The 17550-nt window shown below is 32.1% G+C and overlaps 1 protein-coding gene across 20 annotated transcripts in view; it reads right to left on the bottom strand.

Annotated features, from left to right (window-relative positions):
* Positions 1 to 17550, bottom strand: part of ADGRL2 (adhesion G protein-coupled receptor L2) — a 147661-nt gene that overhangs the window by 20435 nt on the left and 109676 nt on the right. For 17 of the 20 annotated variants that reach the window (XM_089920542.1, XM_089920484.1, XM_022580996.3 and 14 more), the window contains 7 exons: positions 16293 to 16476; positions 7459 to 7584; positions 6984 to 7189; positions 5719 to 5892; positions 4529 to 4738; positions 3385 to 3605; positions 2045 to 2111 (listed from right to left, as the gene is read on the bottom strand). In XM_089920542.1, coding sequence (XP_089776668.1) covers positions 2045 to 2111; positions 3385 to 3605; positions 4529 to 4738; positions 5719 to 5892; positions 6984 to 7189; positions 7459 to 7584; positions 16293 to 16476 — 1188 coding nt within the window. The remainder of the gene's footprint in view (positions 1 to 2044; positions 2112 to 3384; positions 3606 to 4528; positions 4739 to 5718; positions 5893 to 6983; positions 7190 to 7458; positions 7585 to 16292; positions 16477 to 17550) is intronic. The other 3 variants (XM_089920462.1, XM_089920479.1, XM_089920453.1) reach the window with 3 other exon arrangements.

Consider the following 17550-nt stretch of genomic DNA (forward strand, 5'->3'; position numbering starts at 1 on the left):
TCAATTCAGAAAAGCTGGAAATGCAAAACTATGCTTTCTAGGAATATCAATAGGTACTTTTTGTTATTCCTTAAAAGGACAGTATACAATATAATTTATATTGTATAAATTTTTAAACTGTGTCTGAACTGACTTTTAAATGACCTATATCACCATAAGGATATATACAGGTAAATATATTAATACTCAACAAACATGTGCTGTACAATCACATATCTCACTTTAGGTTACATTTGAGATGACGTTTTACACTTCAATACCACTCTGTCTTTCTGTGTTGGGATGATTAGAGGGCAAAGCAATTGCAGGAGAAGAATTACTCCCAGGATCTGTACTGTGATTGCTACCTGCTGTTTTGTTTTGTTTTGTTTTTAAGTTGGGAACACCAAAGCCCTTCACATCTCAACGTAAATGACTTGGTAAAGGATAATAATGACAAGACTAAAAAATAATGGTAGGCTCTCACTATAAAAGGGCAATATAATAAAATGTCCTTTACCTCTTTTCTTACTGGAAGCTGAGTATATATGAACATTAACTCCTTTCGCCCAGTGAAATATTTTTTAATACTCTAAAGACAGTATTTATCTTCAGAGATAGAAAATAAACAAAACTGCAGTAGGACAGAAGTATAGATCAAATATCCCTAAAATGATTTTTACAATTTTCAAAGTATCAGTATGTTCAGCCAAGGGGTCAGGGAGAAAAAAAAAGCTTTAGTTTTTAAGGATCATACCCCTTTCATATCAGCTGTTTGTCGTTTAATTCAAGATAGGCTTAGGCTGTGCTAGCATAAGCAAAGAACAAAAAATTGGGACAATCATCTGGATTGAATAATTCTGATGAGAAATCAGCTTTCCTAAGAACACTTGAGAGTGTTTTTTACTGGTTCGATTCATACAGGCATTCATCTCAAATTTTCATTTTGCTTTCATAAGTAATTGTATAAAAGAATTCATTTTAGCGACAAAAGTAGTTTTAAGTTTCCTTGAACTACTAAATTTTTTTCTTAATTTTACTGACGTACTAGTAGCTATAATTGTAATACTATTAACAGTAGAAATATCTTAATAAGCTTATTTGTGTCACCTTTTTTAAAGAAAAAACCTTAATAGGAATAAACAGTTACAGGCAATATATAAACTTGATTGTTTCATTTTCAATCTTCTAATGGTCAATAACACTTATTTGTAACAGCATGATGCTAAAACCGAGTGAAGTTTTAAATCCAAATATTTTAGCTTTTTAAAAAAATTTCAACTATATTTGAAATATTTGACTACTGATAATTTAAGTTAAAAAATACCTTAATGTCATTATACTTAAGTTGTATCAGGTTTATTTTAAAATAAAATTTCTTAGAAACCAATATTTTTATTTGGTATTTTAAGTCTTAGAAAAGTAATTTTATTTCTAATGAGTTTAAAATTTATTTAATATTTATTTATTACGCTAAGCTTAAAAAAACCTTTTTTATGCCCTAAAAAGAATTTAGGGTGTGGACATTTATTTAAAAGTACTAAATTACTGTGTGGAAATGAAGATAATAAATATTAAGCTAATGTTCTTTTACTTCCATAAAACATTCAATTCATAAATGCTACACAGGCTTGGTGCAGAGCTAATACTATAGATTTTAAAGATGTAACTTCGTGAACTAAACCTCTTAACAAAAAATTTCACTACTCAAAACCAAAATATACTATACATATCAGTTATTCCTTTCTAATTATCAAACTACTTTAAAATCATACAATCTTAACATAAAGATTAATACCTGACATTTTTGCAAATTAAATTACAAATGAGGGAAAAGTATTTCTTAAAGGAAAGAGTGTTTTTAAAAATAGTACTAATTAGCAAGTGTATAAACTCAATAATGATATCGAATGTAAAATATACTACATAATTTTATTCTGTAAGCTAGACATGCTTATAAATCTTTGAATGCACAGATAAATTAACAGTAAAACAAATTATCCCTGTTTCAATTGTACTGCTAAAGCAGCAAGCTAAAAATGAAGGAAAAATAGAGTCTGCTTACCAGAATAATGAAGGTAACAGGTCCAATGAAACTCCATATGAAATAGTTATCAACATGAAGCCAGCAACTATTATGAAAAGAAAAGAATATTAAGTAGCTTCAATGGATGCTCAATATCACAAGTAGAGCAAAATTTTAAAAATCTAACAAGCAAAAGTATCTTTACACTTACCTTTGAAAATTAATTTATCATGGGCAAGAACAATTTGAATAATTCTACTGTTCTTCACTTTAGGTTTTAAATTTGATAAAGACATACATAATTATGCTTATATGGGGAAAACAATAACCCCCCCACCCCAATCCTGATGGTTAAGACCTCTGACTTTACTAAGAAAAACACGAAACTTGGTATTCCAAATTGTCTCATTTTTAAAAAGTTCTTATCTTCAAAATTTGCCTTTAGATCTGTATCTGAGCTAAAATGTTTAACCCTATGGAACATAAGAGATTAAAAAAATAAGTGGTCAGATGTAATGTTTGTTGCAAAACAGTATAGCACAAATATAACACCTCAACTGGGAATGGATGAATACTAGAAAAAAAAATCAAAGCATAGAATTCATACTGTATTAGAGTAAATGATGCATAAACTTATTAAGACAGATTTTACTTAGTGGTTCATTTTTCATATAACATCAAATCCCCAATGAATTTCTTTTATTTGTCTTTCATCATCTGTGTAGTCAAAAAGCTTTCTTTAGTCCAAAGAATCTTTATATAACTAATTTTATCAAAGGAAAAAATAAACAGAATTGGAAAGCAAATTCATGCCTCTAGCAAATAAAATCCTTAGAAACATGGTCTACCTTCTGTCACTTTCCATAAATATATTTTTTTATAAACGAATGACAGTGACTTATTTTAATCCTTTCAAACTGCTTGATAAAATATTATCAAAGTAAAACATATGGGCTGAAATGTGGTACTGTCACAACTCAGAACGAGAGTTACCTAGAGGGTTGGCTGCACAAAGAGAGCTAATGAAACATTAGCTTAAAAACTGAATAGTTAAACCTGTCAGATGCTTTAAGCTCAGAAAAATTTTTACCTAGTATCTTTCTAAGGCCAAAAAGTTATTTACTTTTTCAATTTGTTAGAGGTCAATCTTTTGTGTTAAAAAGAAGTCCATAATTTAGAATATGCCTTGCCAGAGTACAAATCCTCTCAACCTAGAAAATTACAAAAGACTTGATTGTAACTTGTGCATGGCATGCCCATTTTCTTACCAATAAGGCTTTCAGATGGTATTTTAGTCTGTCAGGGACCCTCACTGACAGCTAACAGGCTTTAAAAAGTTATTCACTTGAAAAACACTCAGGTCACTTGCAATTACTTACGCTTTTTCTGTTCCATAGCTCTTATAGTCAATAGCAGCTGAAACGCCAACCACTGTGGCAGGGAACAAGTAACCGGCAACATAGTAATATTTCTTCCTTGAATATTCACTTTCAAAAACTTCAACTAACATCAGATAGAGCTGCACACCTTCTAGGCACATCCAAGCAAAAGCAGCCAGAAAGAAAAAGTGTAGAAGTCCTGCAAATATTGGGCATGCTATCTATAAAGGAAAGAAGCAAAAAACACAAGAGAATATGGGAATATAAACAGCCCACTCTAAAACTAAACAATATTCACCGATAGTACTCACTACTGTCTTTAAGACATACCATTATTTAGAGAAAATACTGCTTCTTAAAAATTTTTTTTTCCATAAATGAAAATACTGCCAAATTTGGCTTAATGCTTATGGAGTGTAATGCTAGGTGTGCTAGAAATATCATCATTGTAAGACATTATTATTTATAGCAAAAGTAAGTGCAAATAAGAAAACATATTAATTTCTCTTCCAGAACTATTCATTTTTAAATCTGAATATTCTACTTGTAGATAAGTTGCTTTACAAATCTTTAGAACAGTTGTTTCCAAATATATTATTTCTATTTTTTTCTACTACAGAATTTTTTAAAATTTGCTTTAATGATAAATATCCCAGCTCTAATTACTTAACATCATTTTCTTGTTATACATGGAACATTCTCAAATTCATCCCAGTGCAGATGAATACAGAGTAAAGCATTAACTAATTATTAAGTTCTCTTTGCGACACTGAGACCTCATGATGGTGAATAAATTGCTCAGAATATGAGGAAATGATCACTGGTTAGAATGACTATGTAAACAAAATGAAAAATTTTAAAATCGGATCTTTTCATTTTAGTATACCCAGGATTCTTCTATTCAAATTACGTGTTTTAATAACAACCCAGAAAAATGCAACTGTACCTTAATACAAGAAATGAATTAACTCATAATAATATTACTTAATGATTGGGTTGTGTTTTATTACAAATTATCCTTCAGTATTGCCATGTCAATTATTGTAAGTTACAAGGTCAAATATTAATAGCAGCATATGTGGATACACCTGTTATAATAATAATTCTCAGAGATCCAAGGTCAACAAACAGAAGGAGTACTTACCATGTATTTTGTCTTATCAATGCCTATTAGGAAAATAAATTCAGCAATGAAAAGGTTGATACAAAGGTTCTTGTGAATAGTATTACGGTCACTCTGTAGACCACGGAAAAAGCAGAAGGTGAAGATGCAGATAGCCAGACAAACAAGGGAAATGACAATTCCCACCCAGGTGATGACTGCAAGAAGTAATTCGTGAACTCCATCTTTGTACTGAAAATTAAAAAAATGAGGAACTTTAGTATTCCTGCATTACATTAACTAAGGGTAAGATAGGTTTCACATGTGATAGCTCAACTTTTAATACTAAACTCTCTGAATATTCATGTGTGTTCAAATGGGGCTCAATACTAAAAAAAAAAAAATTACGATCATATAAAAGAGTTCAATATTATCTTATTGATTTTTATATTCAAAGAATGATCTATGAAAGTAGATTTTACGTAGAAAATTATGACCAAAATAATTACTTACATAAACATATAGAAAACATTTTACAACAGATTAAAGACTACTTAGTTATTTCAAAATAATTGGCATTTTAATGACTTGCCAGGCTAACAAGTAGTCAAATTTTAAGTTTCTCCTTGAGTTTTTATATTTTATATATATATATATATATATATATATATATATACACATATACTAAAAGTTAAGCACATAATAGATCTGAGAGCTTTCATGTTATAGTTCTTAAATATTTTTATCTCCTGGCTTATGTTCTCTTAATCACAAGAAGAAATGAATACTAAGAAATATTCCGGAAGCCATTCTGATCTTTCGAAATCTGCAGTCTGGCACAGTGTGCAAAGTCGTTAGGAAATTTAAAACAAAAGTTTTGAAATGAGATTCAAACATTCAAGATGGTGAGGGCATGTTAAACTTTAGAGCCTTCTGTCTCTTTTGCATAACCTATTGCTGTTCATTTTTTAAATCCCTGACCGCTTCTGCCTGACACCTGCCCAAAGGGGAAAACTTAGAACGAGTCTATAAAGCACACGATTTTGAGATGTAGCAATAAATATAGTGCCAAGACTTCCTAAAATATATGGACAATGTAAAAGCAATTAGAAATCCACATTACTTTGTTTGCTTTTTAGTTACGATAAACACCCAAAGAAGGGACTACTACACAAGCTGTTTTGAATCTCTGAGGTTTTTCTCTGCTACTAATTAGAAGTGCAAATACTTACTGCAATTTTCCTGTGGGCCATGAGAATTGCAAAATTGGTTAGGTGGCTGCACGCACACGTTGTACGAGTTTTATTTGTGTCAACCAGCTTGCAGCCCTGGGTAGACCAATATCCCATCATAGTTCTCTCTGAGTAGTTCCAGAAGGAGCAGTTTGCATTGAAATAATTGTCAGGCTGGGAAATAAAATGACAAGATAAAATTAGGATTTTACACTCTAAGATGGCAATAGCCATTGTTTAATATGTGTAAAAGGTAATTTAGATTAAACTTTTCATGTTTCGGACTATAAAGTTTTTCATCAGCAGAACTGTAGACTATGTTATACAAGGCAGATATCTAACTTAAAAGGGGCTTTATAGTCCAAAACACTCTAAAGTGTACTCTGAATTACCAAAGACCCATTTTACACAATTACAATTTCCATCTTATGATTTTACATACTGATGGTACATCAGAATCATATTTTTTTTCTTTTCTGACAAAATTAAAGCCATGAATTTGTTCTGAGAAAATTCTGTAAGGACCAAGTGTTTTAAAATCTATTTTGTTTGGGGCCCATTTTTGCTCTAAATGACCCAACAGGGACAATTTGAATCCTGTAGTTAGTATGTCAAGCTCTTAAGAGAGTGAAGCAACTGCAGAAGATATAAGAAGAGAATAGCCACACAAATGTATTGTTCACAAATGAATTCTGGAGATTCACATGGCTATCTATGGGCACTTTTTCTCTCTACTATAACAACAGCCAAATTCTGCAGACAATCTTCCAACACAGTGTTTTTAGCTACCAACTTGCATTCTAAGGCACAGCAGAGGAATCGCATCTCTTCAACTCTATATTTTTAAAAACACAGGGCTTGATAACAATTGTGTTTATATGATCTGTAAACAAACAAACCAACCAAAAAGACCTGCCATACTAAAAAGGCAGAGCTATCGTGCTGCTACGGTAACAGTTAATTTTCATTCTAAAACAAATTATAGTCATTTACATTTTCCTGTTGATTACTGAATTAGCTTTCATTAAGAATACACTTAAATTCTAATAATCACTGAACCAGGCTCATTTAATCTTATGTTCACAGACTTAAATAAACTTGTGTCTCTGACCTAGTCCAACATTTGAAATTCAAATGGGAAGGTCTTTTCTTTCCTCTCTGCCACTTCCCCATTCCCCCTCTCTCTATCTCTAGCACGTTAGTTTTGCTTTCCTTCCTCACTGGTTTTATAATTTTCCACTACTTCATTAGCATACATAACTTACATCAATGTGTGGTAGGGTAAAAAGCACAGGATCTGTCAAGTATACTCGGCTGGATTCTTTATTGATTGAAACTGAAATGACATGGGAATTCACTGCAATGGTGCTATTTCGACCGATAAAGTCAGCACCCAGTTTTATGGTTGCATTTTCTGTACTAAGGAACTGTCCCAGACTCCGGTAAATGATGAACACCAACTTTGCAAGACCTAGGAAGGTAAAAAGTCATATGTCTTTACAGAAAATATGCTTCTGAATAAGATGAGATACAATAAAATAAGAATAAAATGAAACAAATCCTTATGGAATCTTTATTCAGATTAAGTTTACTGGGAAAGAGAAGGCATTACTTTAAATCTGCTTATAAATGCTAAGCTGTAATTGTTATATTAGGAGTCAAACACTCAGTATTTTAGAATTAATAGGTTTAACTGAACAAAAACCCTATCAATTTTTAAAAGACTTTGTTCCATCTTACCGTTCCTGCTGTTCTGTTTGACGGTATTCGCAGAGAGTTGGATTGAGCTGCCTGCCCCTTTGATGCCCAGAGGAAATTTGAAGTCTTGGACCTGTCCTTCTGTACTGAGCACTGCAACTTCCAGAACTGGATGAAGCAGAAGATAAAGGAGGGGGAAAAATGGGGTATTCTCTAAATTCAACTACAAAGAGGCAAATGATAATTGCAAAGAAACCACTGTTTTCCTTTTTTTCTACGTAAAAAACTTTAGTGTTCAAGTCCAACAAAATCATGAACAAACAACTTATTCTAAGAGGTCTTAAACTTTACTACTCTAAAAATTTTGGTGTAAGCATTTTAACATTTTCTTCATAGTTTTATATCTTTTGTCAACTAATTCCAGTCTTTTAGCCTACGAATATGAGTGTCTGATTTATAGTACACGACTATCAAAGTTTCATTTAAATCATTAAGTTAAACAAAAATATTTCAAAATGATTTTTGACTCTATGTTAAGTAATTTTCAATGACCATCACTTGGTAATGGTAAAACAAAATACGAACTATAAATGTGAATGCCTTTATTGCATGTAGACATCTAGTTCTATGTATATAACACATTTTAATACATAAGATTACATAGGTCAACTTTGCAGTAATAGGTTTTCTCTAGTTTCTAAAAGTAGGGAGCTCAGCATAGCATTGTTCAAGAGAAAATGTCTGGCGTTATGTTCAAACTTCCCATTAATTCTCACTAGCAATGATCAATTTTTACATATTCAAGTTGGGCAAAATAGGACCTGTGGGCCAAATCTGGCCTGCCACTTGTTTGGGTAAATTAAGTTTTACTGGGACACAGCCATGATTACCCATTAACATATTGTCTATGGCTGTTAAGTATTTGCAGCTTAGACCACATAGCCTGCAAAGCTTAAAATGTGTACTACTTGGACTTTTATAGAAAAAGTTTGCCAACCACTGCAGTATAATCCAAAGTTCAAAAATTCAAATGAAGTAGCAACACTGGAAAACATGTAAGAAAAACAAGACAATACATAAACATTAAGAACATTTATGTGATCAACAAGGCCAATGTTGTTTAACTTTGTTTAAAAAATATAATAGTAACATCTTCAACATAAATGCTGTCTACTGTAACTCCAATAAAGACTGCAATACTTTATATCAGCATATGATTATTTAAAAGAATGAAAAAGTATCAGTTTCCACTAAAGAAAACTATTTCATATTAGTAATTAGAATGTGCCATTTATTGATGAAATGAGAGAAACTGGATGAAAATTTTTCATTTCAGTATTTGAATTTTAAAAAGTAACACATAATTCAATAAATACAGTCCATACATTTTTCTCTGAATTTCACCCTCTCTGATGGCATATACCCTTGAATAGCTATTTCTATACTTAGACAAACATGCGTGTAAGTGTTGTATGTGCCATGCGTGCGCACACACACACACACACACACACACACACGAGTATGATGAATTCACCCACTCTCTTTTTAGCAAAATGGACTCATACCATTACAGAGTAACTCTTGGATGCTATTTTTTAAAAATCTTTCTCAACTTTGTTTTGCAAAATACATATAGATTCAGCTGTAAATATGAAATCGTAACATTGGAAATTTTTATAAGCTATGAGACCACATGTCAAGCACCTGAAATATAAGTTTATAATGAGAGTCATATAACTCCTAGAATTTTATCAGCTGCAGAAGCTGGTAGAGATACTTTGCTTAGAAAGATTAAGCAGGTGGGTATGTGGATGATCACCTGTCCTCATAACAGATTCCATGTTTGTGGGTAGTGGGCGAAGGGAATGAGTGACAAAAATATAAATTTAATATATACCTCTCTCTTCTTCACACTAAAAGGGGTTCTCAATTATTAATTATTCTTAAAACAAGACAGAAGACAGGGTAAAAAAAGGAAATCCTTTAAGTTTTCAGTAAATGTTCCAAATATAGATACACATGTACAAAGACTTAATTTCATTCAACAAATATTTACTTATCAAACTTCAATTTCATTCAATAAATATTTACTTATTAAAGTTTAAAATCATGTCCATAGTAAAAAAATAATAATTTGAATTTTTAAAAACAGGATCATTAATATAGATCTTAGTAGAGATGCAACAATCAATTTTATACTATAAATAAATAAATAAACAGACAGACAAAAGGGAAAATTTTCTTGAAACAACAAAACTGACTTAAATAAATAGAAACCACAATACTTTATGACCATTTAAGAAAATGAACTCATGGTTAAATATATACTGAATCTTTAACAAACTGCTCCAGTGAATATAAGAGAATGTTTTTCAACTCATTTCACAAAACTAATATATACTCTTGATGCATAGAACAGTAAAAGGAGAGAAATTATAGGATATCCTCACTTATTTAAAGTATGTAAAAACAGTTAATAAATTATATATACACTTTAAATATAATATCCTGAACAAACTGAGTTTAACTCAAAAAGGCATATAGAAATTAATGCATTAGAAAATATATTAATGTCTTTAACCAAATTATGAAATTAAATAAGAAAAATATTAACAGAAAGAATTCAACAAATTTCAACACTCATTCAGTATAAAAAATCTTTATGAAACAGTAAGAATAAAAGAAAAATTCCTTGCCTAGATAAAGGTTTTGTTATCAGGTAATGGTTATGTATCCGAACTTATGGGAAAAAATGATGCAAAACTCTAAAAGCAATTTTTTTTAAGTCAGGATCATCCCTATCACAAGTTTTATTTAGCACTGTACTGAAGGACCTAGCTAAGGCAGTAATTCAAGAAAAATAAAAGGTACAAAGGCTGGGCAGAAAAAGCAATGTGTTCATTATTTATAGAAAACATACTTAACTACATAGTAATGGGCAGGAGACTCTATACTATCAGAAGGAAAAGAATTTAGCAAGTCTGCAATCAGCAAAATCAACTGTACACCAATCAGCAAACAATTGGAATATGTATTTTTTTAATTTATTATTATTTTTTTCGCGGTACGTGGGCCTCCCACTGCTGTGGCCTCTCCCGTTGCGGAGCACAGGCTCCGGACGCGCAGGATCAGCGGCCATGGCTCACGGGCCCCGCGGCACGTGGGATCCTCCCGGACTGGGGCACGAACCCATGTCCCCTGAATCGGCAGGCGGACTCTCAACTACTGCACCACCAGGGAAGCCCCGGAATATGTAATTTTTAAAAAATACTATTCACAATAAAAATTAGTGTATGTTTCCTAGGAAGAAGCCTAATTGAAAAAGTACAAGACATTATTGGGAAAAATATAGAACTTAGAAAACCTAACAACAGATGGAGAATTCTATCATGGCCCAATCTGGGAGAACTCAACAGATAAATCTGTGACACTTCTTTCAAAATCTATCTACAAACTCAGTCTAATTCTAATAAAAATTCCAACAAGATTTTTTTGAGTATGTGGAGCTTGACAAGACGATTTTAAAATGCACATGGAAGAGACATGCTAAATAGCAGCCAAGAGGAATCCGATTCCTCAAGAAGCAGGGTTGAAAGAACTCACCAGATATTAATATTATTGAAACAAAAACAAAAGCAACAATGTAAAACAGACACTCCCAACATGTACAGAAACTTGATATATGACAGAGATATCTTTACAAACCACTGGGGACAGGAATGGCTTATGCACTGAAAGTGCTAAAACAACTGATTATCTGTATAGAAAAAAATGAAATTAGTTCCCTCATTAATATTATAAACAAAATAAATTTCAGGTTGGATTAAAAACATAAATGTAAAAAGGCAAAGCTTTATCATTTCTAAAGAAAGTATAAAATCTTTATCACTGCAAAGTAGAGAAAAATTTCTTGATCGGGGACAAAAAAAACCCCCAAAACACTATATTTTTTAAACAAGATCCCAAAAGTATCAATCCTAAAAGAAAGGATTGATAATTTGAGTTTATTATTCCGTAAAACAAAAGATTAATAAACAAGGTACAAAAGAGAAGGCACAGACAGAATAAACATTTGCAAACTATATAATCTTCAAAGAATTAGTTTTCAGAATGCATTACCTACATAGAAAGAGATAGACAGGAAAAAATTGTGGACAAGAAATTCACAGGAGAGAAAATTAAAATACCCAATTAAATGCATTAAGTAATCAGGGAACTGCAAATAATGTGATCAATTCAAATCTATTAGAATGACAAAATTCATGTCAATAATAAAGTGTTGACAAAGAGAGTGACGGGCAACAATGATATTACTGGTGAGAACGTAAATTGGTAAAACAACATTAGAAAGCAACTTGGCAGTATTTAGTAAAGTTAAACATGGGCATGCTCTACCACTCAAAAACTATTTCTAGGTTGTGTGTGTGTGCACGCATATACATCTTGAAAGCCACAAATGTATGAGTAAGAGGCATACAAAAACTTTCACCACAGTTTTCATAATATCAGCAAAAAAGTGTAAGCCACTAAAATATCTATCACAGGCATAGTTAAATGATTGTGCATTCTTAGAGCAAATGAATGAACTAGAGATGCACATATCAATGTGCATAAATATGAAAAATATAATGGCAAGGGAAAATTATACAATTACATTTATAGTGTGAAATCATTAACACTAAAGGCATGAAAAATAACAGTTAAATGTACATACCTGTAGGGCAAAAATAAATAAATAAAAGCTTACTAATGCTAACAAAGTAAGAATGATGGTTACCCTCTTCTTCATCTGATCAGGAAGGAGGGGACCCAGGGGATTTCCAGATTATATATACCTATTTCTTTTCCCCAAAACCTGAAGCAAATATGGTAAAATGCTAAGATGTGGCTCAGTGGGTGACTGCTACACAGATGTTTATGATTTTCTCTATACTTTTGTATAGCCGACATAATATATGTTTTGTTCAACAGATTTCCTGAAAGTGAACACACGTGATTCATAGGAGAGCCACCCAGAGCCTCACTCACAGCCAGTGCTGAAGATAGGATTTTAATATATTTCTCTGTCCTTCTGTTTGTCAAATTCATCACTGCGTAGTGGCTGCAGTGAGAGGAAAGGGGAAGAAAAGTAATACAGTGTACAATGGAAAAACTAGGACCTCTGCCAGCAGACCCGTAGTGTACTAGGTTCCATCAGCCTGAGTCCCGGGGTAAAAGCAACATGGAGCCGACTGAAGATGGTAGGGAGCAAAGCAAAGCTAAGCCTCAGGTGACATGGAGTAAAGCAGTCATAAACTTTGTTGTTGAGAGCTGCCGTGACTTTAGGGTTTTTGTTACTGCAATATAACTAAGCTTAAATTGAGGTATACAATCAAGCTGGCTGCTAAGCCCATTGGGAAAATAAATGATAGGGAATTTTATTATGCTGGATTAGGCTGATAATAACTAAACCACATAATCAATCTTAAGATCACAAAGAAAGACAATCAAACATGATGTGCTTCTTTTCATAAGCTGCAACAGAAAGTATTGGGGTGTGGTATTTAAACCTGAGGTTATTAGACCAGCCAAAGAACCTCGAAGGGTAGAAGGAAAACTCTTCCTTTCCAGTAAGAGCAATACATCAGTCAAATGTACAACATGAACTTGTTTGTATCCTGGTTAAACAAATTAGGTATTAACAAATTTACAAAAATCAAATAACTGAAATCCCCTTTTTATCTTTCCTGTTTTTGATATTTTTTTTAAGTATGAGAATGGCTGGTTTTTTTTTAAAGTCTAAGATACATATTAAAGTATTTAAAGTAATAATATAATATTAGGGTTTGCTTTAATAATACAATGGTGAGAGGAATAAGTGAAACAGGATTGGCTAGATGTTGTTGAAGCTGGGTAATGAGGATTTTTTATCAAAATTAAAAACTTTTGCTTCTCTCAAGATATCATTAAGAAAATAGAATGAAAAGTCACATGCTGAGTGACTATATATTCAGAATACATATATGAGACAAAAGATTTGTATCAGGAATATATAAATAACCTTTATAATCCAATAATAAAACAAAGAACTCAAAATGGGAAAAATCAGATACTTCACAAAAAGATATATGAATGGCCAATAAGAACATGAAAAGTTGGAACAGTTTTCAGCAAAACATAACTTTGCAACCATACAAATGCAAAATAAAACCAAAATGAGATTCCACTACAAACCACTAAAACGGCTAAAATTTTAAAAGACATTTGAAAAGACAATTGTAAATGCTGGTGAGGATGTGAAGCAACTGGAACTCTAATTGCTATTAGGAATATAAAATGGTACAATCACTTGGGAAAATAGCAGCTTTACTAATAACAGTCAAAAAGTGGGAATGACCTAAATGTATAAATAGATATACAAATAGTGTTGTGTCCTTATAATGGAAATTCAGCAATAAATAGGACCGAATTACTGATGTTGGCACCAACATAGATGAATCTCAATAACATTATACTGTGTAAAAGAGGCCAGATCAAAAGGAGTATATAGTCTATGATTCCATTCAACGGAAGGTCTAGAAAAAGCAAAACTAAACTATAGTGACATAAAGCAGATCAGTGGTTGCCTGGGGCTGGGGGTATAACAAGACTGACTGACAAAGATTATAAAGGACCCTTTTGAGGTTGCTGAAATACTGACCATGCTGTTGGTTAAATGAGTGTACATTTGTCAAATCTCATCAAAGAGTACCATTAAAACAGCTGCTCTTATTGTATATAAATTATACCTCAAAGTTGATTTTAAAAAGCTATAATCAGGTATAATTATAACATATAATTATACCATTTTACGAGGTCATGTATAAGGGTAAATCATATAATCAAGTGAAAATAAGGATTCAAGGAGAAACCACTAAGGAGGAGAATCAAATTGTCTTAATAATCAAAGATACTGTATCCACACCCTAAATTTAGGTAAGAACATAAAGTGAAGACATAAAAGGATAATGGGCTATTTTAGTTCTCATGTCTAAAAAGAGAACAAGTCCTAGGAAAAAGTTGAATCTTGAATGCCATATTAAATTACGGATATTATTTTTCACAAAATTGTGAAATAAAAGACATGGAAATATATTGGAATATGTAAAATGACCTTCATATCGATAATTCTTGGGTAATAAATACATGCATACATTAAGTTCAGGGCATTATTTTTGAGAAGGCAGTGAAATGTGTACTACACGCTATGAGAATCTCTACCCACAATGTTCTTTCTTTAATCAAAATTTTTTAAAAAACCAGTGTAAAGGATAAACATTTAGAACTCTGAAAAACACAAGTATCAGGGAAAAAATATTCCTGGCCATTCTCAAACTGAGATAAAAATATCTCAGACATATAATAATAGCGTGTTCTGCATACGTAAAGCCGGTAGGAGCAGAGGATGTTGACCTGGCCTATCAAAATTTCTTTGCACTCTTGGAAGGAGCTTAAATGGGAAATTTTATGTTTTTTGGTTCTTTTTAAAATAGGCTTCAGAAGATTTAGAAAACAAATTGAGGTCACAACACAACACTTCAAACAATACTTTTTTATGACTTATCTTCTGAGACAATCAAGTCCACACTCCTTTACCTTACAGGTACGTCCCTGGAAACATTTGAGAAAAATTGTTTAATGTGTATGTTAGGAATTTTATTAGACTACTAAATAAATTAAACCTCAAAATAACAAAAGCTTTAGACATAAAATAGGAGCTTTATTCATTGTCTATTCCTACTAAGCTATGGTAGAATATCACTTTCCTTATGACTGGTCTCCCACATTAAAGCAGGCCAAATTATTTTGATTTCACTTAAAATTATTAAGTTATTTGTCATTTCAAAACCTCATAAAGTAAATAAAAACATGATTTTAATACATCTTTTTTCCTAAAAACTCAGTTATTTAAAATAAACTTAAGGCTCTGAATTTAAATCCAGGTATCATAATCTGATTGATGTCTATTTCTCCTATACACCTTGTTTGTCTGTATTTTTAAATACAAGTCTCATACTTAGGTAGGCACAATAAGGCAATAAGATATGGCATTCTAGATAGCAAAACTTCATTCAGTATCTGCTGCTCCAATGCACTCTTTCGATGGAAAAGTAGTCTGTGTTCCCTTTGGGGTTTTTTTTACATTTATGCTTTGGAAATTTTTTTACTTTACTAAGGGATACTAAAATTTCACTGGAGCTCAACCCCACTGAATAAGAATTCTAAATCAGTCAAGCCTATATTAATATAATTTCACTGTACTTACAGTAGTACTTCTTTCAAATACCATCAAAAGTGAATTCCTACCTCTCACTGCCAGCATTTAAATTCTAAATGATGCTTCAAAACTATCCGCAGCTGTTTTACAGTCTATAAAGCATGGATATTCTGCTCTATGGGTGATGTAGTTCACTGACCACATTTTCACCTGAAAGCAGTTCTGTTTAATATAAACGTTTGGCTCAAATATCTGCGTGCCTAAAATATTTGGGAGAATGCATTTCAGAAAGTAATTTAACCTCATTAGGAATGTATTGTAAAGGCATTCGCCACAGCTCCACGCACTTTCATTACGTAAGCAGTCCATATTCTTGCAGTTAAGTACTCTACACACTGTTTTCCTTTAATGATTTTTCAGTTGGAAAAAAACACCAACTTTTAAAAGACATAGGATAGATTTTGGCTTTTGCATTAATTTTATGAGTGTGATCAATAATATCTCTTATTAAGGGACAAAAATAATTGGACAAAATAGAAGTTCGGCACTGGGGAATAACTCACAAGACTCAATGGAAGCATTATTCTCTTAAACATCTATCTTCTAAATCAAAATTAAACCTGACAATAGATTCACTCACCAATATTTTCTGTGGGCATTGAGACCCTGGTTGGTTCTACGAGATTGTCAGCCAGGACAAAAGCTCCTTCTTCCAATGTATCCAGTAGCATTGTTGCAGTATGTGCTTGTTCAGAAGAATTCATGTGTTTCCATGATTCCAAAGCTTCAGGTCTCAGAAGGTTGTCCACTGTGTCAACAATTGCCTGCATCCATTAGAAAACTATCATTAGTTTTGACTACTTCTAGTACCGAGGTGATTTTCAATCACTGACTAGTGACAACTGTAATATTTATCTGTCATGATGATTCACTCTTATGGAAGAACACCTGGACAACATATATCTGGCCAACTTGACGTCTGACCCTTTCAAAATAGAACTAGCTGAAGATCAGTAGACTACTATTTGATTATAAAGACTAAGTATAAAGAGATGACTCGTTTCTGTTTATCTAATCATATTTCAATTGTTGCAAAGAAATAAAACCAGTGTCAGCTCTTAATCTGAGGTATTACCCCTACATGCATGGTCACTCCTACATAAAACCTCAAGACTTCAATGTTCTAAATAGAAAACACTGGTATCTCTAGAGTAGCATAATACCTATGCTTGAAAATAAAACCATATTGTTTTTTGGAACCTGAACTAAAAATAATAACCAAAATTGTGCCTTATAGCATTGTCTACTTATTATCACTGGGAAAAAACCAAGGTGATTTCAAAGTGTATAAGTTATCTGTGAACATTTTCAACTCTTCCAATTGCCTGGCCAGCTAAAAAACACTCGAGAGTATACCTTAATTCATAAACAATCATCTGTTTTTAAGGAGATCAAGAGAACAGTCAAAATATTTAAAACCTATACTAATAATTTAAGAAAAACAGAAAGGCAAAGTAAAGTCTTAATAAATATCCAAGTTATAAATATTCATATGTGTAGGTTTAGTTTATTACCATGTAAAACAACATTAAATAAAAATGTAACCCGGTCAGTTAAGCAATTGAAGGCAGGCTTTTGTACTGATACTTACTGTAGCTGTACACTGACTATGGCTTGGATAACTGAAATCACTGAGTTTATTTACTCTTTCCCATTTACCTAGCCATAATGTGTCATTAAGCCCAAATATCAATTGTTTTGATCTATTGATAATCACTGAGAAAAAAAAAACACACTCTACAAAGAACAACAAAAATTGCTAGTTTGAGGTACTATATTGAAATGAGCACGGGGAAAAGCTGTTTGAGGCTACTGTCAGAGTTAAGATTAATTAGCTT

The sequence above is a fragment of the Delphinapterus leucas genome, chromosome 1 (assembly GCF_059928025.1).
Source record: "Delphinapterus leucas isolate spDelLeu-1000000601 "Yukka" chromosome 1, BTC_Dleu_Yukka2, whole genome shotgun sequence".
Lineage (NCBI taxonomy): Eukaryota > Metazoa > Chordata > Mammalia > Artiodactyla > Monodontidae > Delphinapterus > Delphinapterus leucas.